At 33.7% G+C, this 25,233-nt stretch overlaps 1 protein-coding gene across 3 annotated transcripts in view; it reads left to right on the plus strand.

Annotated features, from left to right (window-relative positions):
* LOC149801596 (uncharacterized) overlaps nt 1–25,233 on the plus strand; it is an 85,101-nt gene that overhangs the window by 30,997 nt on the left and 28,871 nt on the right. For all 3 annotated transcript variants that reach the window (XM_089955850.1, XM_089955849.1, XM_089955851.1), the window contains exons 7-13: nt 2,286–2,357; nt 3,148–3,266; nt 5,118–5,210; nt 10,060–10,149; nt 13,150–13,260; nt 19,120–19,174; nt 21,895–22,176. In XM_089955850.1, coding sequence (XP_089811976.1) covers nt 2,286–2,357; nt 3,148–3,266; nt 5,118–5,210; nt 10,060–10,149; nt 13,150–13,260; nt 19,120–19,174; nt 21,895–22,176 — 822 coding nt within the window. The remainder of the gene's footprint in view (nt 1–2,285; nt 2,358–3,147; nt 3,267–5,117; nt 5,211–10,059; nt 10,150–13,149; nt 13,261–19,119; nt 19,175–21,894; nt 22,177–25,233) is intronic.

Genomic DNA, 25,233 nt, shown 5'->3' on the forward strand with positions numbered 1-25,233 from the left:
TTTCTTCTTGGCGTGAATGTTGACAGGTATGGTGTAAGGTCGCTTACATCAAAGCAAACTACAACTCAGCTTTTACGGTATTAGCATAACTTTTGAAGCATTATTTCTGAAACTTTAGTATTGCATTTTGGAGATGTCATTAAAGTTTAGCGCAGTGGTGCCCATGATTTGGCTCCAAGGGATGTACTTAATTCAACGAATAATCAAACCTACAATGTACATAGAGTTACGCCATTATGTAAATACATTCACTAGGCTAATTGTGAGCATTGAATCAAACCATATTGTTGTTCATTGTGATGTCATACTGGGATTACATTTTAGTTAGGTATTTACAATTTCAAAGCAAAATAAAAACATAATTACCGGTGCACTGATATAAATTGTCCAATGCAATAATACATAAACAAACAATAATCTAGTCGAAAGGGAGAGGTAGTGTTACAGCACAATTTCAAAGCAAAATAAAAACATAATTACTGGTGCACTGATATAAATTGTCCAATGCAATAATACATAAACAAACAATAATCTAGTCGAAAGGGAGAGGTAGTGTTACAGCCACTTGTGATTGCTAAATTCTTGTCATTGTTCGATCAAATTATACACAAATCTAAATTAGGCAGAAACAATAAGAAAACAGAAAATTAACTAAATTACTTTTCAAACAAGTTTATACCATTTCTTTTTAATAAGCATTCATGCCAACCTTGAGATAAGTATACATGTAATTTTTTAAAATATAAGTTTGCCTAAATATATGCATTTAGAACTTATCTCGTGCATCTTGAGATGTCTTGGAGTTGTATGTCTGTTTATATGCGGTGATGCACATTTTAGTGTTTATACCTGTTCAGTATGGTGTTCGGCTTATACATGAATATATATGGTAGTTTTGATAAAAGTGTTTATTACCTGAAAAAAAAATGTATTCATGCTATGGCCTGCATTTACAAGCCTCTTCAGCATTTTCAACCATTCAATTAATGTTCATCACATTTGCACTGGAGACAAAAGTCTTCAGCATTTTCAACCATTCAATTAATGTTCATCACATTTGCACTGGAGACAAAAGTCTTCAGCATTTTCAACCATTCAATTAATGTTCATCACATTTGTACTAGGGACAAAAGTCTTCAACATTTTCAACCATTCAATTAATGTTCATCACATTTGCACTAGAGACAAAAGTCTCCAACATTTTCAACCATTCAATTAATGTTCATCACATTTGTACTGGAGACAAAAGTCTTCAGCATTTTCAACCATTCAATTAATGTTCATCACATTTGCACGGGAGACAAAAGTCTTCAGCATTTTCAACCATTCAATTAATGTTCATCACATTTGCACTGGAGACAAAAGTCTTAAGCATTTTCAACCATTCAATTAATGTTCATCACATTTGCACTGGAGACAAAAGTCTTTAACATTTTCAACCATTCAATTAATGTTCATCACATTTTGCACATGCACATTTTCAACTAATGTTCAGTATTTCTTAACTAGAGACAAAGGTCTTTAGCATTTTCAGCCGTTCAACTAATATTGAACACTTGTTCATTAGAGACAAAAGCCTTCAGCATTTTCAACCATCCAACTAATGTTCAGCACATGTGTGCAGACAAAACTCTTAAGCATTTAATGCCATGTGGCAAATGCTTTTATTATTATTCTTATTTATTTATAGTACGTTGAAATCCCATCATAGCATGCTTTGTTATTATTATTCTTATTTCTTTATATTACATTGAAATCCCATTGTAACACACTTTGTTATTATTATTTATTTAAATTTCGTTGAAATCCTATAGTAACATGCTTTGTTATTATTATTTTTATTTATTTATATAAAATTGAAACCCCATTGTAAGATACTTTTTTATAATATAAATTTGGATGCGACACATCAAAGCACAACTCCCAAAATTTTATGGTAATTTTAATAACCTCTTAATGTACCATAAAAGTTTTAGTGCCAAATTAAAAAAGAGTTTGATTTAATAATTTGGCAAGATGTGTATTTATTTTTGAACTATGTCAAATCTTTAGTGCCAAAATAAAAACAAGAGTTCGATTTGACAATTTGGTAAGATGTGTTGAATAAAAAATGTTTTATCACTGTTTCTTTCTTTATTTGAATCAATATGTTAAAAGTTTATATTGGTGAATGTTTATTTCTGATGGGTCAATAGTCAATCACTAACCAATCAGTAATTTTTCCATCACTATCACCACTGCTACTTTAGTCCTGATTGTCCTGATAATCGTTTTTTCATTTGCAGATGAGATAACTACAGGTGGGATGTCTGATCTGTCTAGAGCTCTGGATCTCACTTCAGCTCTCTTTATCAGAGGTATTACTCATTTTGTTAAATCAGTCCCATAACTTGTATTGGTATATTGGTGGTTATGGGTGTGATCAGACCTAGTCATAAAAATATTGCGATTATTGCAGACATACTTGTCTCCAACACATTAGTGCGCATATCGACCATTTTCAGACATGAATATTTCAGAAGGTCTAGAGTTATTGTGAGCTGAAGACCTTTCAGTGATTTTTACAGCATATTGCTGCATGAAATCCATATTTGAACAAAGAAGAACAAAATTTCTTTGAATTCTTTGAAGGGTTTTAAGGTGTTGGTAGATATAACAATAACATAAACCAAACAGTTTTCCCCATGTAGTTTATTATGTTATCATATACATTTCAGAAGCAAGTGTGAATCATGAATTTTCATCAGTATGAAATTATCAGAACAAGTTAAACTCCTAAGAAGTAATCAGAACAAGTTCTACTCTCCAAAAATTATCATAACAAGTTTAACTTCTATCAACTCCCATGATGGGTATTAAAGTTATTTTTAAATCATGAGTTGATGGTCATGGAAGCTCTGTTAGTTTTGATTTGTAAAAGTAATTTACATTCTTGCTTTAGAAAAGCCAGTGTCAAGACCTTGAAGACTGTTTGGTTCAGATTTTTTAAAGCAGAAGGACTGAGCTAAAGTCAAATAACTATGGTTTGGAGGACATAACAGTAGGCAGGGGTAAAAATTAAATTATGTAGTAAGCTTTTAAAAATGAGAATTCAGAAATTCTGATTTGTTAGAGACTGTTTCTAACATTAGATTTTAATACTTTCAGAAACTAGGCCAAAGTTTGCTGGACTAGAATTGCGGCCCCGGATTTTCATCCTCAGTGACTTTCTTGTTTCCAGGCTTCGTACTGATGATTACTGTGGATCTGAACCTGCAGAATTGGAGGTAAAAACAGTCTTTGAAAATATATATGCCCTTTTGAAAAGTGTGACTGAAAATTACTTGCAGTTGAGTAACCACCTGAGTGATGAATCAGGAGCTTGAGGAGATGTAATCAAATTAGGGCATGATTATGGATTTGCCCTGCCTCTGAGCAACGAAAAGAAAGTTTCAGATGTAAAATAAAAGATAATAACAATATTGTTGTAAAAAAACACAAGCCAACTAAAAGTAGATGAAAATAAAAAAAAATCAGAAATTATTTAGCTACTGGAAGTGCAATCCACTGACTACGAGTTTCATATTCCTATTTTAATCTTAGTCAAACATAGCAGAGAATTTTACTCACCAGATTGTACATGTCTTAGTATAATTATTGAGAAGGATGTATTACCTTTAACCTTTGAAATTTGCATTAATTCCTAAATAAGCATGCAAGGATATTCTTTAACAGGAGACCGTTTTCTAAATTTTCCCAGGTACTCTTCTTAATTGGTGTGTGTGTGTGTGTGATTAGGATTTTTAACGTAGCTTTAACAATTTTTCAGTCATACTGCTACGATGTCTGCAGTGTGGCACTTTATAGTGATGTCTAGCACTGAGGCATCATGCTGCAGACATGTGTCATGATGTCCCACCTAGTCACATTATCCTGACACCCGGCCGACCAGTCCTAACACTAACCTCTTAATGCTGAGTGCCTAGCGAGACAGCTGTTAGTACCATTTTTGTAAGTCTTTGGTATGATTCAGCCAGGGTTCAAACCACAACCTCCCGCTTCTGAGGCGGACTCTCTAACCACTAGGCCACCGGAGCCTAATTGGTAGTAACACTTGTCAGTTTTACTAAATAGCACATACATGTATTGCTTCAATTAACGAATACATTTGTATTGACTTCTGATAAAGCATGCTTTGGTCTACGACTGGCACTACCTTTGTGTATGTTGTGTGCTGTTGAATAAAGATGCCTGTTTGATATTTTAAGTGTTTTTCAGCATGTTCCAGTACATAAGCAAGGTGTTTACAGTTCTTCATATAGAGTAAAGAGCATACATTCAGTGGCAAATAATTTAGACCTAGATTATCCATGGCATGATTCATCATCTTAGTGATAGTTCTCATGGTGGTAATCATAGTGATAGTTCTCAATGTGGTAATCATAGTGATAGTTCACATGGTGGTAATCATAGTGATAGTTCACATGGTGGTAATCATAGTGATAGTTCTTATGGAGGTAATCATAGTAATAGTTCACATGGTGGTAATTATAGTGATAGTTCTCATGGTGGTAATCATAATGATAGTTCTCATGGAGGCAATCATAGTAATAGTTCACATGGTGGTAATCATAGTGATAGTTCTCATGGTGGTAATCATAATGATAGTTCTCATGGTGTTTATCATAGTGATAGTTATCAGATGGGTAAGTTTTTGGATGACATATATCTGGATATTTTATATGAAGAATAGATCTACGTAATGAAAGATAGGCATTGAAAATAGCATTGTACAGCAACAATCAATGAAATACCTGCACTTTTAATGTATAATTTTATTTCTTTAACTTTTGAATGAAAAGAAAATTGAAGAAATTCATTGTTTCTTTAACCACAAACCCTTCCTTACATTGCAATTTGTGATGAAAACATCAAGTCATTTTTATGTCATTAAGATTACTATGAATAGCAACCCAAAAGGCTGCTGTTTGTATCGGATATCTTTTTCTAGCATGTGATCGAACAGGCCAAGGATCTATACCTGAAGATGTTTCATGCAACAGCAGATCTGGCTCAGTATTGTTCACAAAATGAATTTTGTCACATATTGATATTTATTATTAATTATTCATTTTCAGCTTCATTTAGAAGTGGCTGCAGCAATTGACAAGCTACGGGAGAAACACAACTGTGATATTTATTCAGTTCCTATAGGAAAGAATCCAGTGTTGGTAAGTGAATTTCCACAATTAAACTCAGGGCTGTTCCAGTAAAACGTATTCAACCCAACCCCCTGGATGGGCACTTCAAAAAAGCTTCTGTGGGTGGTTGTGTTTCAAATTGTTTTGATTCTGACAGTGGAAGGTTGGTTAGGAAAATCACTTATGTTGTGGGTTGTATTAACAAAATGAGAAATCGCTGGTGGGGTTGTCAGAAAAGAAAAGAATATATATTTAAAATTGCATCTAACCCCCTCCTAGCGGTCTAACTCACTAGACCAACAATTAGGTCTCTGCTCATGCAAATAAAACATTGAGTCAGAAATTATACCAGTACATGCGAGTGCACCAAATTTGTATGAATTCGCATCCTTTTAAAGCAGTGTTATGGGTTCTACAAATTAATCATTGTCGCAGATATAAATTGTGCTTTGCACAGTATGCAATTTTTTTCAACTTTTAACTTTAAAAGTGCATGTTGCATTGTAATTTGTGCTGCCAGTAGCAGTCTCGCTGCACTTGAATCAACATCCAGTTTCAGAAGGCAAATGTTAAAATAGCTGGATAATTTGGTTTGACATGAATGGCTGTTAAACTAAATTTGGGCCCTGAAACAAGCATTTTATGATATTTTTAACCTTACTTTCATCATGGAAGTTTTACAAATGTTTGTTTCAAATAAGGCGCACACAGGAAACCAAAATGGTTAAATAACAGGGTTTGTCTTCAGACGACATTTTCATTCGGTAAATACTGGCTGGTGATAGCTATGATGACAATGGATTTGATGTATATCGGTCTGTTGGACATTGGAAAAATGTCACTGGAAATACCAGTATGTGATTTGGAGCTCAAAATTGATGTAGAGTGTGAGTCCGATTTACGTGTTGGATGGACATGATGCCAGTTAGGCCAAACCTAGTACACTGCAGCGTTATTTCAAAACTACCAATTCTAAATACAGGCAATTAAAAAGTTCAGTGCAATTTTAGTTTCTTTTCTCCAGACATTCAGCACTGAGAAATTTTGTGCTAATTTAAGATGAGCATTTAGATAAACTGAATAAATAAGGATTTAACAAATTAAAAAGAGCATATTCAAGATATCCATGTCTGAACAAGCAGACTATGGGATTGTTGGCCTGAGTTCTCTGAGAGAAGTCCATGCATGTTACTGTGAGTTTTGCTTGCATACATGCCAACATGCTCTTTACCATTTTGAACCTTAAAAAGAATGTCACAAACACCAATGATACTCGTGTGTGTCTAGGGTGAATAGGCCATCCATCTAGGGATATGACAATATGGCAGCATTTGTCAGCAAATCTTTTTAATTTTCAAATTTTGAAATTTTGCTATCCCACATGAATCATTTTGTTTTTCCAATAAATTCTGTTAGGGGCTACTAATAGAAAAATCTGGAATAAACATCCTGTAATAAACCTTTAGGCCAAGAAAACTCGTTACTTCTAAAACTTTTGACAGAACTGGCCAATTTCTGTCTAGTTTGACTTTTTGTATTGCACTTGATCTCTTGCAAAACTTTGTGACTTAAATAATTAACCTCAGTTTAAAAGAGTAAACACTTTTCAAGTTTCAGTTTAAAAGGTTAAATTTGACAAAACTCTTTGCAGGAAGTCAAGATGTTTTTATGGGTCCTCATGGATATTTGGGAAGAACTGATATGGTTAACTGCACAGTCAACACAAAAACTGCAAAGCCTATTAAAATTCTCTGCTTAGACTTCCTCAATCCCAGAAAGCTCTTGATAAGAAAGAAATAGAACAGATGTGAGTAAATGATATTATTGGGGTTAGTGAGAGTGCTTGGGTTGCTCCAATTATGTTGGTCACAAAGCAGGATGGTACACTAAGGTTTTGTGTGGACTATAGCAAATACAGTGCCATGACTATAAGAGAGACCTATCCATTGCCTCACTTGGATGAAGATTTGGTAGGTGCCCATCAGTTTCCCACCCTTTATCTTGTCACCGGTTATTAGCAATATCCAATGGTGCTTCGAAGCAAAATGGCTTTTGTTGCTCACAAGCAGCTTTGTTCCATTTTGCCTGTCCAAGACCCCTGCCTGTTTTGAGAGATTTATGGATCTCATCCATCAAGGGGTACATTGATGACATTATTATTTTAGGTTCAGCCTTTACTAAGTAACATACTTTACCGGATGGATCTTATTAATAGTAACTTTACCATATCAACACTAGGTCACTGTAACCATATATTCATGCTTCAGTGACTTTTTTAATCTGTGTGTTACATACTTAGTATTTTAGATCATATTTCACCACACTTAAGAAAATTGAAATATGGATGCATATTTAGTTAATTATTCATATGAAAGCTATGTCATTCATATGAAAGCTACGTCATTGTGCTTTAATTTTCACACTCTAGTAACATTTGTGTCTTTTGCTATTTACATGTTATGCCATTAATATCTTGGACTCTTACTTACAAGACATACATACACGAAACTACCATATATATTCACCTATAAGTTGATTTGACTTTAAGTTGACCCTCCCCCACTGTAGGGCTGAAAAAAGAGAATTTCTTTATTACCCTCCTTTAAGTTGCGGTCTTTTTGCATGTCAGATCCATCTGCAAGGGATGACAATAGGGTCACTGTGTCTGAGTTGCACTTGGGGAAAAATAAACAAGTCAAACTGGATAGATGGATAGAATTAGAGACAGGACAAATAAAGACAAAACCAATGTATACTAAATACATTTGTAATATTGAGTTGAATATCTACAAAATAAATTGATAACTTACAATTCATCCATCTTCATGTAATGAAATCCATAATGCATAGCATTTTGAATTTATTTATACAATTAAACCATCCATTAAATTATATGTCATATGGGTAAAATAATCATAATCCAGAATGATGCCATTCACAATATCTCATAATATATTAATTCCAAAAGTATTATAATAAATAAAATAAAGTCCACATTTTTATGGTTCATATTATCCTGTAAATGTCATTGATGTCATCTGGTTCAAAGCCCAAGAATTCATCTTCATCAGCAGAATTACCAAATAAAGTTCTGAGTTCCTCCACTGTCATTTGGTTGTCGTAGACATTGTCTGACTTGGATTCCTCCTGGGATTCATCACCAAATTCAGATTCTTTGTCTCCACTGTCATCTGTTGGTACTTCAGTGTTGGTCTTATCTCAAATTAAATCACTGAAGAGTTCATCATTTTCTGTCCCATCCATTGCAATGGAAAATACCAATTTATTAAATGATTTTATGACCATCTCATTTTGAATTTCCTCCCATGCATTTCACACTCACTGAGATACTAACTCAATCCCTGGACACTTCACATTTCCGCCTTTGTAAATTCTTTGGGCCCATCTGCAGTCTTGTGCCACTGTTAGCAAATATTTGCCTTGAATGACTTGTTTAGGCAAACATGAAATGTTTGTAGCACCAACGTGGTGCTGCCATGGATCACAGCTTGGTATGTTTGATGTAGCCATAACTTATGTTTCAAAGACTGCACCAAATACACCTGAAACACTGCTCTAGAACTCACTCATTCAAAGCAAACACCCAATTTGCATAAGGGCTTTCCATTATTATTAAGATGTCTGGCTCAGTCAACTAGAACTAACTTTTTCTTGCACCAGTCACACGTCTGTTTCTTGGACACACCATATTCACATTCTACAGCACTAGTGTTGTTTTCCTTTGCAAAGTCTATAACCTTTAACTTAAATGCTCCATTGTATGCATTATTTTTGTTGTTGTTGCCCATATTGGTGAAAGTACATAATTTATCAGTTTGCGATGTATGATATCTAACTGACAAAGTATTTGAAACATATTTGAATTCCTTGAGATTATTTGAATCTTAATCGCATACCATACGTGAGATTATGTGAATCTCTCTTACATTGCATAATATTATTTGAAACGTATTTGCAGTCCATGAGGTTATTTGAATCTCACGTTCCATACGTAAGGTTACATGAATCATATTTTGGTTTTTCAATTTGTGAATGTTTGTGTAGAGTGATTGGATCAGTCATATGTTGAAAGTGTGAGAGAATCATTGTATTTATAATATATATATATATTTTTATTAATTCATTTTATAAATTTCCATTGCCCATCACATTGTGTTTGCGTTATTCATTTAATCCAAAATCCACTCGGTTACAATTCTGTTACAGATGTGCCAAGACTTATAATACATGAAATAATTGCTATAATTTCATGTCCCAACATTTATAAATCATGAAAGAGTTCATTTGTAAAATAATTATGCGTGTCCTAAGACTAATAGTGTCCCAAGATATACAGTCATTATGGTATAGTCAGATTTTAATTTTTTTAAAATATGTATTACTTATAAGATGAATTCTACTCTGCATTAATAATTATTATTTTTTTTAAAAAGATCACTTACAAGTTAATATATATATATATATATATATATATGGTAAGCATGTGGAGACATCAGTGATACTAAATGTAGATCATTGTAAGTTAGTTTTCATGCTTGGTTGTATTTTTATGTCACCAGTTTGTTCATAATACCTTCAGTATCTTGGGCCCAATTTCACCTGCACATGAGAATTTGTATGTGGATGCATCTCACTGAGAATGACTCAACCATACATAAGTAGATCACTTTGGCCTAATTTTCAAGCTTTAAGGGCTGTACTACTTTCCTCAGTGCAAGTGTGTTTATTGTCAGCATCTCCAAACATGCTCCTGTTGTTGAGTGGTTAGGAGTAAACACCTTTTTTTATAAATTTTGGTTTGGTATAATTTTTGATTTACTGATAATGATCAGAAATGATGTTAGTTTTTCGTTTTCAGAAATTAGCTGACCAGATTGGATATGAGAGCACTGGTGGACAACTTCATCCATATGAGTTACACAGATACAGTAAATCATATATTCACTATGTAAGTACACAAATAGCACAATGGCTTATTTTGCTTGAGTATTATTGTCCAAAGCTGTGTCATTGGACTGAGTTCATACATTTTCATTTTAAATCAGCAGAAGTATAAGAGTTTGTTCATCAGATGATGAACAATGCAAGTTTTAGACCTTCATTGGTGACCTGTCATCTGTCTTCTGTCCATGATCTATCCATCCATTGATACAAGTTTGTTATCTCTATTCCTTGTAAACTGCTTTGAGGGTTACCATAAAATGTTACACACATTCATCCCATGGTCCAAATGAGAATGGTGCTTTTGCCAAATGATTTCTATAATATCAAAATGAAACTGATATTGTTCAGACATCCAGTATGGTCCAAATGAAAATCATGTTTCTTGGACATCCAGTATGGCCATCACAACAAATGTTTAAAATGTTGTTATTGATCCTTGTTCTGAATGGATGGTCATATGTACATGGAGTTTTCAGTAAATGGTTCTTATGATGTATGGTTGATTCGAAATGAAATGGTGCTGATCTGATGTCCAGTATGGCCTCAAAAGGCAGCCATCTTGAAAATCTTATTACTGCTGCTCCTTCTGAACAGAATGTTTTATCAACATGGGGTTTTCACTTGAAGACTTCTTATGATGTCTAGTTGGCCTTGAAAATGGTGCCACTTAGGCATCCAGTATGGCTGCTACAGTGGTTATCTTGAAAATCAACATCACTTTTCCTCCTGAACAGAATGCCATATTGACATGGGGTTTGAATGGAAGACTTTATCAGGTCTAGTTCTAGTTGGTCCAAAAAATGAATGTGCCAGTCTGACCTCAATATGGCTGCCACAGTTGCAATCCTGAAAATATAATTGATGTTTCTCCCAGATGGATGGTATTATTAAAATTGGGTTTTCCTGAGAAAAATTCTTGTTATTTGTAGTTGGTCCTAAAAGAAAATGGTGCAAATCTGATATCCAGTATGGCCCCATGTCAGCTATTTTGAAAATCATGTTATCGCTATTTATCGTAATTGGAAAGTCACATTGACGTGGGTTTTCACCTGAATACTTCTTATCATGTCTAGATGGGTCTAAATTAAACTGACATCAATCTGACATCCAATATGGACACTGTGGTGGCCATCTTGAAAATGTTATTGTCACTACTTTTGAATTCTTGATTGCATGGTAATATTTGCATAGAGTTTTAATCAAAAGAATTCTAATGATATCTAGTTCATCCTCAGAAAAAATGGTGCCAATATGGCATCAGATATGGCTGCCACATTGGCTAATTTGAAAATCTTGTTATTGCATTAAAATATCAGTGATGGTTTCAGCACTCAGCATTGAAAAAAGAAATGGTCTAATCTTGAATTTATTTTCAATCAGTAGAGCAACTGTCCCTTTGAGAGACTCTTGTTTACACTTACTTGCTGATCTATTGTAACATCACATGACTTGTATACCTAGCACAGTTCCATATGCCTTAATTCACATTTTAACTATCAAAGATTTAAAATGTGTCCAAAAAACTTCATATTACTAATGTCATGTGTTCATTCTATCAGCGATTTCAAGGAAATAGCTTAGACCCTAATCAGCACACATGGCGGTATGTATTGCTGTTTGCAGTGGGATCCATATGCATTTTTGTTAATCCAACATAAACTGTTCCTCTGATTAAATTAAAAATCTAATTAACTGAATTGTCAGATGGACATATTGATTCTAACTGACTTCATTTTATTGTTTCCACTCATTTTAGCATTCCATTATATATAGCTGAACAGTAGTATGTATGTATGTATGTATGTATGTATGTATGTATGTATGTATGTAGGTATGTATGTATGTATATATGTATAGTTAAGTTAAGAGAAGGGAGATGTTTAAGGTCTATATTTTATCTGTATGATACTTTTTTCTGTCATTAGGTTCATCATATTATAAAATCACAGTGTGTGAATGGAAACACATGTAACATAGGAATTAAAAAGTGATCTTACAGAGACTGTATTTATGAGTGTATTATCCCCATCCAACTTTGAGCATCACAGATCTTGATATACCATGATAATTGAATGTACCAGCAGATCAGTCCCTAGATTGCTTGATATACCATCACATAATGTACTAGCACAGTGGTTCTTAACCTTTTTGGCAGTAACCCAGATTAGGTTTTTGGTTAGCCTCACCAACCATCAAATGCAAAAAAAAACACTTGGGTAGGATATTTCAACAAATCATTAAGATTGATCTTAGCAAACAACTCAAAATAGCATGGCAAACCAGTTTTGGGTTGCAACCCATGAGTTAAGAACCACTGTACTAGCAGATTATTGCCTACACTGTTTGATATATACTAGCAGATCACTGCATACACTGTTTGATATGTACTAGTAGATCACTGCCTACTCTGCTTTATATGTACTAGCAGATCAGGACCTACACTGTTTGATATGTACTAGCAGATCAGTGTCTACACTGTTTGATATACCATCATATAATATACTGGCAGATCACTGTCCACACTGTTTTATATTTACTAGCAGATCAGTGCCTGCACTGTTTGATATACTATTGTAGAATGTATATAAGTGTATCAATAATAACTTTTGGCTAATTCATCCCAAAAAATGCGGCAAAATTATTTTAATAACAAGATACTTAATATTTTTACAAATATTTTCTCTAAAGATTTAAATTTCATCTTGAAAAGGAAAGTTTGATCATCACCATATAATCATCATCAGACTTTAACTCTCCATAAGCAGATTGTGCTAGATACAAAAATCATTATAGCATATGTACAGAGTTTGGAAAAACTCTTGTCATGAAACTTAGTTTTCCACTGCATTACATATTACTGGTGTGATTTTGTGTCAGTTTATGAATGGCTTTTTCTACAAACACAAATTTATAAATCTTTTATTTACAGGAAATGTTTGACCTATTTATTGCTAAGCTAGATCATACAATTCAAATTGATATGAATATTATTTTTACAATTTAGAAAATCTTGGGTCACTTGATTGCAAGAAAAGATGAAAGACTTGGGAAAGAACAACTAATGAGAATGGCAAAGGAATTGAAGATAGACAAATATGTCACAGACAAAGATTTGGTGAGTTACTGTCATACATGTGACAGTCCAGTGTGTGTGTGTGATTTGGATTTTTTAACATAGCTTTACAAAGTTTCTAGTCATATCGCTACGATGTCTGCAGTGTGACAGTTTATAGTGATGTCTTGCACTGGGGCAGTATGCCGCAGACATATAGCATGATGTCCCACCCAGTCACGTTATCCTGACACCAGGCCAACCATTCCTAGCACTAACCTCTTAATGCTGAGCACCAAGTAAGGGAGCTGTTAGTACCATTTTTATAAGTCTTTGGTATGACTCAGCTAGGAATCAAACCCACAACCTCCCACATCCGAGGTGGATGCTCTAACCACTAGGCCATCGGAGCAGTGACAGTCCAGAAAGGTCAAATTAGGAAGATTTTCGTCACTGCAATATTTGTCATGTAAATTGACAAAATAACAATAAATAAATTTACCATTTGTACTTGCTGCAAACTGCAAACAATAGACCCTGATCTGTTATAGCATAATGTGCCAGCTGGTCAGGGTCTATGTTGATTGTTCTGCTGATTTCTCCTAACAAACTGCAAAGACCTAGATCTGCTGACACATTATGCAACATTTGATCAGAGTCTATGTAATTTGAATCCAACTTATACCTGAGTATTATGGTGTATTAAATATTTTTGTCAATAAACGAGCCAATCTGTAATGAATTCAAGAGCCCATTGATAGTAAAGTACATACACTTATTACTTTCTGTCCTCATTATTTAAACAAACACAGCATTATTATTGATCCACTTTAAAGCATATGATTACATGACCACTTATCCCCAGTTAAGAAATTCTTTAGTTGAAACAACAACTTAAATGGTATCAATTCTGTCCAGGCAAACTTGTTTGAATACTTTGTCCTCACTTTTTTATATTTTTATTGGGTCACTTATATGTCCAGGTTTTTCATTTTTTTTAAAATTTTGTTTACATTGAGACAACAAAATATTATGCAATATGATCACATGAAGATGCTAAATAGTTACAGCAGTAAATTGACTCATTGTTTGATAAAAAAAAAACATTTTAAAATACCTCAGCAACATCAGACATTCTGATAGCAGGTAGATTTCAGATCATCTAAATGTCTATAACATTCAGAGGCACAGTGAAATTCCACTATAACCTGCTTCATTATAACATTAATTCAGATATATCACTGTTGTGGCATCCTGAAATTTATAATAATTTCACCATTGTCTTGAAGTACTGCAAAGTTTTATGCCAAAATAAAAAGGTTTTAATGTAATAATCTGGCAAAATTTGTTGCATTTTTGAAGAAAAGTGTCCTAATATTGTGTCTTTGTGGATATGAAAAAAGATGCTATATGTTTTTATTTGTGAATGTTTGTTTCAGTTGTGTCAATAGTCAATCACTGCACTTTGATCTCAGTTTATTTTTGCTCATTAAGAAGCTGGTAAGTTAATCTTATTATTGACCTATTATCAATATAGACATTAAGCTTCTTTGTGTTTGTCTTCAATGCATTCTCTGTACAATAATATTTTTAAATACAATAAAGTATTTGCTACTGTTAGATATTTTATGTGCATCTCAGTATGCTTCTAGTTCAGAAACAGGAGCTATACTATCGATAAACTTTTTTAGTATTCTGATTTATAGCAGAGAAAATTCTAGTGGTGTGAAATTTGTATACAGACAACACACAGTGACCTTGGGAATTTACACATGGAGACATATGAACCATACATGTGGTTCGTGTTTTGTTGCTTAATTTTTCCAATGTTGTGTGTGTGCACTGAATTCAGATACATAATGATGCAGTTATTATGGATTCCCTCTTACAGATGCCATGAGCTTGGTTTGTGAGTACACGTATTGATACTTTAACTGTAATCATCCTAAGTACATCCCGTATATGTACCAATGCATGGGTCTCTGAATAAAGTAAAATATTAAACATGCACTCTCTGTTTTCGTTATGAAGCACATAGATTTGTGCTTATTCCTATTACCCCATTCTCATTTTGTATAGAGCCTATGGATAAGCATGCATAATTTCCTTCATTTGAATGACTTGTTTGCTAATAGCATGGTACGGTACATAGCACGGTCCCATTCATTGGACACCAACCTTTGTGCTATAGTGGGATTTCACTGTAATGATAAAGGTGAACAGCTTTATTTGTATTGTCAGCTTTCTTTAACTGAAATATACAAAGCTATATTGTCAAAAGGATGTACTTGACACTTCCTCGGCCCTCATTGATAATATACCATTCACTGACTTGTAGAACATTTCACCTATTATTTAAATATACTATTTGCCACACAGGCCTTAATTTTTTCTGTCCAATTTAATATGGTCTGAAGCATCAGTAAAGTAGCTTGTTGATGATGCATCGTATATGTGCTATTTTTAAGAAATTGCCAAGATCACTAGTGCTTAAAACAAATATCTTGTCTCAGAAATGAGTAGCATTTAAATGTCAGGTTGGTTGCATAATACTAATAACTAATACTTAAACGGCATGATGATTTTAGTTACATGCACAGAAAATGTCTGACACTTGAATTTCTTATGAAAAGTTTATTTTCTTGGAAATTTATTTTTATATAATGATAGGAGGAACTAGAGAAATGCCTATTACTGAGAGCATTACCACCCACCCACTTGAGATTATCACACAATATAAACTATTTCAACATACCCGTTTTGTTGTCACTGGAATGTTGTCTCCTTGATGTAGTTTGGTTCTGATAACATAGATGATAAAGCACCTTGATAGCATCTAGGAGATCTGAGTATAAACCCCAGCCCAGCCATGAGATCTGTCCATTTGAGATTTGGTGACAGCATTGGGATCAACCATTTTAAGTACCTTCAGGTGAGATAGCCTTTCACTTTGAGTTTAAAAATTGTTGTGGTTGATGTAAATTGGCATGAAGATGTGTTTTAGATTAGACATTAGATAGAAGAGATCCAGGTTTTAATTAAGCACTGATCTTACAATGCACATTCTTCCTGGATTCATAGATATGGCCTCAACCAATATGCATCATCACAGTATATACTTCTTCCTGGATTCATAGATATGGCCTCAACCAAGATGCATCATCACAGTATACACTTCTTCCTGGATTTATTGATATGGCATCAACCAGTATGCATTATCACAGTATACACTTCTTCCTGGATTCATAGATATGGCCTCAACCAATATGCATCATCACAGTATACACTTCTTCCTGGATTCATAGATATGGCCTCAACCAATATGCATCATCACAGTATACACTTCTTATGTATATTTTACAGCTAAACAGTCAGTCTAAAATTGCATAAATTTATATTTTATGTTTGGGTTTTAGTTAATTTTGCCCACCTCACCCCAAGAATACAAAGCCAGTGGCCCTGCCATCCATTTCAAAGATAATGTGGACCATATGTGTGTATGTGTGTTTTCAGTTTTCTGCCCTTTAAATATATACAGTATTAAGTGTATTAGGAGGTGTATATGGTAGGATATGCAGCGAGGTCTAGCTATGTTGTATTTTCCAATCAACTTATCATATTTTCTTGTGTATAAGGTGGCAGTCAGCTTTGGATAACATAGACTTAAATTTGCTGTTACATATGGAGCTGGTAGACCATAGTATACTCAGTTCTTTTGATGATTTCATTGACATATGGAGCTGGCAGACCATGGTATATTTTGTTCTTTTGATGATTTTAGTTACATATTGAACCAGCAGACCATAGTATACTCTGTTCTTTTGATGATTTCTGTGACATAATTAGTTGGCAAATCAGAGTATACTGTGTTTTTTGTTAATTTCAGTGAGATCTGCCAGCATGTAATTCAGTGGCAGATGTGGGTATACACCCATTGTAGTTGTATGTTGGTTGTATACAGGGAAATATGATAATAAAGTAAAAAGTTTTTCTTTAATTTATTTCAGTTGAACAAATCACAAAACTAACCCATATATAAGTATTTTTTTTATATTTTTGCAACAACCGTATGCTGTGGTGTTAATATTAATGATTTGCAATTGCTTAATTAGGCAGTTGAATTAATTAACTTACCAGTTCATCAATGGCTTTGTTTGGTGCACAGGTGTAAATACTGGTCCATTGAGCATGGTCCACTGATTAACATGGAGTGAAGAACTATTGCACTGACACTAAGGAAGAATGAATAGCTTTATTGTTAATGGTTCAATGCTAATTAGAAACAATTATTAACATTTTTAAGAGCTGGTTACTTAAAAAAATATGAAAAGTTGACTCCATTGACATCCTGTTGAGAAATTTGCAATGAACTTCTAAATACAGACAATCCTATTTCTTCAAGGATGCATTAAAATTAGCAAGATTTACAAATAAAAGTTGTATTTTTCCTTTGGCAATTAAACTTTGTAGTACTTAAAAATTAGGTTATAGAAATTCATGAAGTGGTTATAATAAATTTGGGAGCCATGATAAAACTATATATATAATTTTATTATAACAAAACATGTCATAGTGGGATATCCCTGTAAATATTACATTTAAATCATTATGAAAAATGTTATAGCAGGATTTCCCAGTAAATAGTACATTTGTATTATAGCAAAACATGTTATATTGGGGTTTTCTAATAAATACCACATTTGTATTATAACAAAACATGTATCATAAAAAATGTCATTGTAGGATTTCCACATAAATACTACATTTGTATTATAATGAAGCATGTTATTGTGGAGTTTCCCAGTTTTCCAATAAATACTACATTTGTATTATAATGAAGCATGTTATTGTGGAGTTTCCCAGTTTTCCAATAAATACTACATTTGTATTACATCAAATCACATTAATTTGGGGTTCTGCAGCAAATACTACATTTTTATGATGACAAAGCATGTTATATAGAGCTTCCATTACATGCTAATTTTTATTATGACAAAGCATGTTATAGAGAGGCTTCCATTAACTACTACATTTTTATTATGACAAAGCATGTTATAGAGGGGCTTCCATTAAATACTACATTTTTATTATGACAAAGCATGTTATAGAGGGGCTTCCATTAAATACTATATTTTCATAATGACAAAGTGTGTTATAGAGGGGCTTCCATTAAATACTACATTTTTATTATGACAAAGCATGTTATAGAGGGGCTTCCATTAAATACTATATTTTCATATGGCAAAGTGTGTTATAGAGGGGCTTCCATTAAATACTACATTTTTATTATGACAAAGCATGTTATAGAGGGGCTTCCATTAAATACTATATTTTCATATGGCAAAGTGTGTTATAGAGGGGCTTCCATTAAATACTACATTTTTATTATGACAAAGCATGTTATAGAGGGGCTTCCATTAAATACTATATTTTCATATGACAAAGTGTGTTATAGAGGGGCTTCCATTAAATACTACATTTTTATTATGACAAAGCATGTTATAGAGGGGCTTCCATTAAATACTATATTTTCATATGGCAAAGTGTGTTATAGAGGGGCTTCCATTAAATACTACATTTTTATTATGACAAAGCATGTTATAGAGGGGCTTCCATTAAATACTATATTTTCATATGGCAAAGTGTGTTATAGAGGGGCTTCCATTAAATACTACATTTTTATTATGACAAAGCATGTTATAGAGGGGCTTCCATTAAATACTATATTTTCATATGACAAAGTGTGTTATAGAGGGGCTTCCATTAAATACTACATTTTTATTATGATAGAGCATGTTATAGAGGGGCTTCCATTAAATACTACATTTGTTTAATAACAAAGCATGTTTTAGCAGGGTTTCCCTGTAAATACTACATTTGTATCATAACAAAGCATTTTATAACTTTTTATTCTCTTGATAGGATGTAATGATGAAGCTTGCAAGACGGTTTGATAAGGCAAGAGTTTCGTATCCAAGTAAGTAATGAGAATTAATTCACTTCAGAGAAGTGGAGGTGGAGGATCTTGTGTTTGAGTCTGTCACAGAAATAACATTTCAGATCACAATCATAAATCTGAATCTTGTGGTAGTAAAATGTTTACAGCAAATCTAACTTTTATTGCAGTAAATGTTTACAGCAAATCTAACTTTTTTTGCAGTAAATAGATGTTTGCAGTAAATCTTACTTTTATTGCAGTAAATGTTTACAGCAAATCTAACTTTTATTGCAGTAAATGTTTACAGCAAATCTAACTTTTATTGCAGTAAATGTTCACAGCAAATCTAACTTTTATTGCAGTAAATGTTTACAGTAAATCTTACTTTTATTGCAGTAAATGTTCACATTAAATCTAACTTTTATTGCAGTAAATGTTTACAGCAAATCTAACTTTTATTGCAGTAAGTGTTTACAGTAAATCTTACTTTTATTGCAGTAAATGTTTACAGCAAATCTAACTTTTATTGCATTAAAATAGATGTTTACAGCAAATCTAACTTTTATTGCAGTAAATAGATGTTTACAGCAAATCTCAAACATATGCTAGTAAAATCTATATTTGCAACAAATTTCAGTCTTACATTAGTAAAATAGATGTTTAGAACAGTAAAACTATATTAACATCATAAAATTCTTACATACATGATAGTTACTCACAGCAAATCCACCATTGTAACATAGTTCAGAAAATGTTGTGCAGATGGTGTTGAAAATGGAAATTTGGAAATTTGTATGGCTTAATTTCATGAGGAGAATTTCAGTCTTTATGAGATAATCAAAATTCTATCAAATGTTTAGCTGATAAATATAGTAGCCCACTGTAATGAAGTTTATGGGAGCCATAAAAGCAGACCACCACATCAGTCTGGTTGCTTTTTATTGACATAGTTTAGATATAATATTTTTGCTAAATAATGAAATGGGATTCAGGACCATACCAGCCATATAAAATGGACTCTCTTTTGATAAGACACTTTATATATGCACAGGAATGCACTTAAATTTACCTGATCAAACAGTATTTAATTTTTTTATAGATAGGCAGCCTTCCATCCAAGATTGTAAAAGTGTCCCTCCCTCCTCCAAGTATTAATTTGTAAAATGACTCTTAATTTTGACTAAATCAATTGTTTTGGATTATTTTCTCTCATAGAATGCTTTATTCTGTTGTATTGACTAAATCAGTTGCTTTGGATTACTTTTTCTTATAGAATGCTGTTGTATTGACTAAATCAATTGTTTGGGTTTTCTCTTCTAGTTTTGTCAAATTCCAATACAGTAGCTTTTATTCTTCATATCCTTGCTCTAAAGTTGTAGGAATTCCTTACTCTCATAAACTTTGTCACAAGACCTGGGGTCAGTGACTTTAAAATGTACTCTGTTCCAATTTCTTTTCAAAATGTTGATAACAGCTGTAGTTAGTTACCTTTGGACAGAGTACCTTATTGAATTAAATAAATTTCTTTTGATTACTTTCAGGGGAAATTTCTTTTTAAAGTCACAGATATATTTCTTTGCTGTAAACATGTTACAGTTAGTACTTTAAATTAACTAAAAAAGCATATTGGATGTACATACTTAAGAGGTAATTAACCATATGAATTTAAATATTGTCATTAATTTAAAGTTTGTACAAAATGCTAAAAAAAAACTTAAAAATTTATTTGCCTATTTGTTATCACCAGATTTTACAAAACGTCTTACAGTCATACTTAAAGTTCCAAGTATACTGTCATGAAAATGTAACAATAAATTATGTTATAACTGTAATAAATTAAATAAATTACTTATAAAATTACTGGTGATTATTTACAAGATTGTAGATGGTTATAGATGATTATGATCACTAATTATAATTACATCATATCTGTACATCATCACATAATTATTATTACCCCATGTCTGTACATTGCCATATAATTGTTATTACCCTCATCTCCCATCTGTACATTGTCACATAATTATGATTATCCCCACATCTGTACATTGTCACTTGGTTATGATATCCCCTACATTGAGACACTGACACATAATTATCATTACACCACATCTACACATTGTCACATAATTATCATTACCCCTCATCTGTACATCTGTACATTATCACATAATTATCTTTCTCTTCCCCCAGTTCTGTATATTGTCACATAATTATCATTACCCAACATCTTTACATTGTCACATAATTATCATTACCCCACATCTGTACATTGTAACATAATTATCATTACCCCACATCTGTAAATTGTCACATAATTATCATTGGCCTACATCTGTACATTGTCACATAATTATCATTACCCCACATCTGTACATTGTCACATAATTATTTTTACCTCACATCTGTACATTGTCACATAATTATCATTGGCCTACATCTGTACCTTGTCACATAATTATCATTAACCCACATATGTACATTGTCACATAATTATCAGTAGCCCACATCTGTACATTGTCACAAAATTACCAATACCTCACATCTGTACATTGTCACATAATTATCATTAGCCCACATCTGTACATTGTCACAAAATTACCAATAATTCACATCTATGCATTGTTACACAATTATCATTAACTCACATTTGTACATTGTCACATAATTATCATTAGCCCACATCTGTACATTGTCACATAATTATCATTACCCCACATCTGTACATTGTTAGATAATTATGAGTATTATCATTACAGATCGAGAGGAGGATCCAGATTATGTGAAGATTGCACCAAACCTAGCAGCAAATCAGCTGATAACTGGTGTTATAATACCACAGGAGAGAAGCACAGAAGAAGTCATTGATGCTATCATTCATGATGAGGGTGAAGAAATTCCCAAACCTATCACTGACCATCTACCCATCATGCCAAGTATTGGAACGCGAGTCAGACCTGGACCAAATTTCATGTGGAGGACACCAGAAATTACTAATTTTATGGAGGGAGAAGTGACTCAAATATATAATGATGCACCTGGTGAGTTTTAATGTATGCATGATTTTGGAAATCAGATGGGAGAGAGGGACTTAGCTCTTTTTGCTTTTTCAAATACCCTGCTTCTACATAGCTGGAAATATGTTCTTCTGAGATGTATCATTGGAATGCAGTTTTACTATTATCACATGAATAAAAATTTGACTGTATATTAAAAAAATCCCTAAAACTGATATTCGGGCCATAACTAAATTCTAAACAGAGAAAAATAAATGGTTAAAGCCTTAGAGTGTTATCGTTCATTGCCTTGTAATTGAACTATTTGTTTTACAGTGATAAACGTCTGTCATGATTTGATCACAGTAACATGCTTGTTATTTCTAGAATTGTTGTGCCTTAGTGACTATAAAAACTGACCGTGAATGCATCTTTAAAACTGTTAAATTATTTGATGGTGGTGGTGTGGGGTTTAACGCCATTTTTCAGCACACGATAGGCTATGTATGGCGGCCAGTATTAATGGTGGAGGAAGAATCTGGGAAAACCCCGGGAAGAACCACCGACCCACGAGAAGCTACTGGCAAGCTTTCTCACATACCCACATTGGTCGAATCCGAGACTCGAACCCACGTAGACAGAGGTGAGATGGCAGTGATCCGTAACGGAGAGTGCTTTAGACCACTCGGCCACTCGGGGCCCCGTTAAATTATTTGAAATTTCACAAATAAGTCACATTGACTTGAATATCTGATTTGAGGGCAGAAATAATCCACTTTGTCATGAAGGTTTCTTTGTCATTTGATCAGAAAGGTAATAAATATTGAAATCCTGTGTGTGCATACATTTTTAACAGTGATATAATAAAGGCAGAAAAGAAAAGTATGTCACTGTTACCCAGATTGTGCTCAGGAACCATATCCACCTTTGATTAAGGTCCACATTTCACAAACTATCATTTGTATGGACAGTTCCAGTGGCCTAGTGGTTAGAGCATCTGCCTTGGATGCGGGAGGTCATGGATTTGATTCCCGGCCAAGTTATATCAAAGACTTACAAAAATGGTACTAACAGCTGCCTTGCATTGGCGCTCAGCATTAAGAGGATAGTGTTAGGACTGGTCGGCCTGGTGTCAGGATAATGTGACTGGGTGGGACATCATGCTACATGTCTACAGCATGATGCTCCAGTGCTAGACATCACTATAAACTGCCACACTGCAGGCATCGTAGCAATATGACTGAAAAATTGTTAAAGCTACGTTAAAAATCCAGATCACAAACACAAACATAAACTATTTGTATGATTGTAAAATGTGTGATTTATTGTAATTTACCAAATGCTATATGTATTTACACTACACTGGATTTGAAATCACTTTCCATTCACACAAATGGCTGTTTAGAGGTCATGCTTACTTCATTAGAAAGAGACCTTTGAAACAGAAGCTTTCTCAGTTAGCACTAGCATTTTTATAAAGCAATGCCTACATTGATGTCAGTAAATCAATCCAATTCAGAAAATGTTTAGTCCTTATCATGTCACAAATGTCACATGTAACAAATAGTTGGAGTTCCTATCATGTCACAAATGTTAGAAGTTACAAATTATCATTATCATGTCACAAATGTCACCTGTCACAAATTGTCATTATCATGTCACAAATGTCACATGTAACAAATGCATTAGTCATGTTGTAATCTGAACATTGGTTAGGTGCATGGGTTTGTTATATTTTCTGTATCTGATGTATAAAAGTACATGTGCCATTAATATCTCTCAGGAAACTAGCCTGTGAACAAGATGTTCCATATGACGTTAAGGTCAAAGGCAAGACCCCAAGGTGGAAAAAGTATACATGGTGATGTTGTGCAGATCATATATCATGACATGTCCTGACTTTCCAACTCAGTTGCAACCATTACAATGGAGAAAACACCTTCAACATTTCATATGCCACCCAGTCTACACAGGGCTAGTACATGTACATGAGGTTACAGGTGAGAGATCTACTTAATATAGTAACAGCACTGCATTGCACTGTTCCGGAAGTGGGAACTAGTTCCAGTAATGGCTGCCACAGATATAAACTTGGTATTTACTAGTAACATTGGCATTCACTTCATTCCATTTCATTTTATTCAACCAAGAATCAAATGTCAGTGTTGTATTGCATCTTTCAAACTAAAACCATTGAGTGAAGTCCACATGGTTGCCCCAGGCATCCCCAACTTCACTGGGGTCCTTCAGTTTTTGCGAAAGAAACTTTACTCAAGGGTAATCCAAAACATTCTGTCATGAAGTTTCACAGTCCAGCTGTGACCCATGTGTAACAGTATTGTGCCATTCAGCTGCCACTGTGTAACAGTATTGTGCCATTCAGTTGCCACTGAATCTATTCATTGACAGAATGAAGCAAAATTTGTCAGTAGTAGCAGGCTGTTCTGCTGGGCAAATATACATGTTTATTAATAAGAAGATAAAAAGATGCCTACTTCATGTGTTAATGAGTTACTTTGCAGAGAGCTAAAATACAAAATTAATTTGATGATGCACTAGTGGCGAGTAGGGTTTAGTAACCAGTTTCAGCCCAACAACCATTTCAGTCTCCTATGTGCAAAGTTAAGCAGATGGTTCTGGCCCTACAACCAGTTTCTTCCACCTCCTAGGCACAAAGTTGAGCCACCTGTTCTAACCTCACAAGTTCCAGCTCCTAGGTGTAGTGTTGTGACTCCAGTGTCAGCTCCTAGGCAGGATAGTGTCATGACTAATGAAGACATCAATGTAAGGTCCAAGGCAGGATAGTTTCATAGTCAATGAAGACATCAGTGTTGGCTCCAAGGCAGGATAGTGTCATAGCCAATAAAGACATCAGTGTCAGCTCTAAGATGGGATAGTGTCATATTCAATGAAGACATTCATGTCAGCTCTAAGATGGGATAGTGCCATAGTCAGTGAAGACATCTATGTCAGCTCGAAGATGGGATAGTGCCATAGTCAATGAAGACATCTATGTCAGCTCGAAGATGGGATAGTGCCATAGTCAATGAAGACATCTATGTCAGCTCTAAGATGGGATAGTGTCATAGTCAATGAAGACAT

This window comes from Sinohyriopsis cumingii, chromosome 4, assembly GCF_028554795.1.
Source record: "Sinohyriopsis cumingii isolate HCF-2022 chromosome 4, ASM2855479v2, whole genome shotgun sequence".
Classification (NCBI taxonomy): Eukaryota; Metazoa; Mollusca; class Bivalvia; order Unionida; family Unionidae; genus Sinohyriopsis; species Sinohyriopsis cumingii.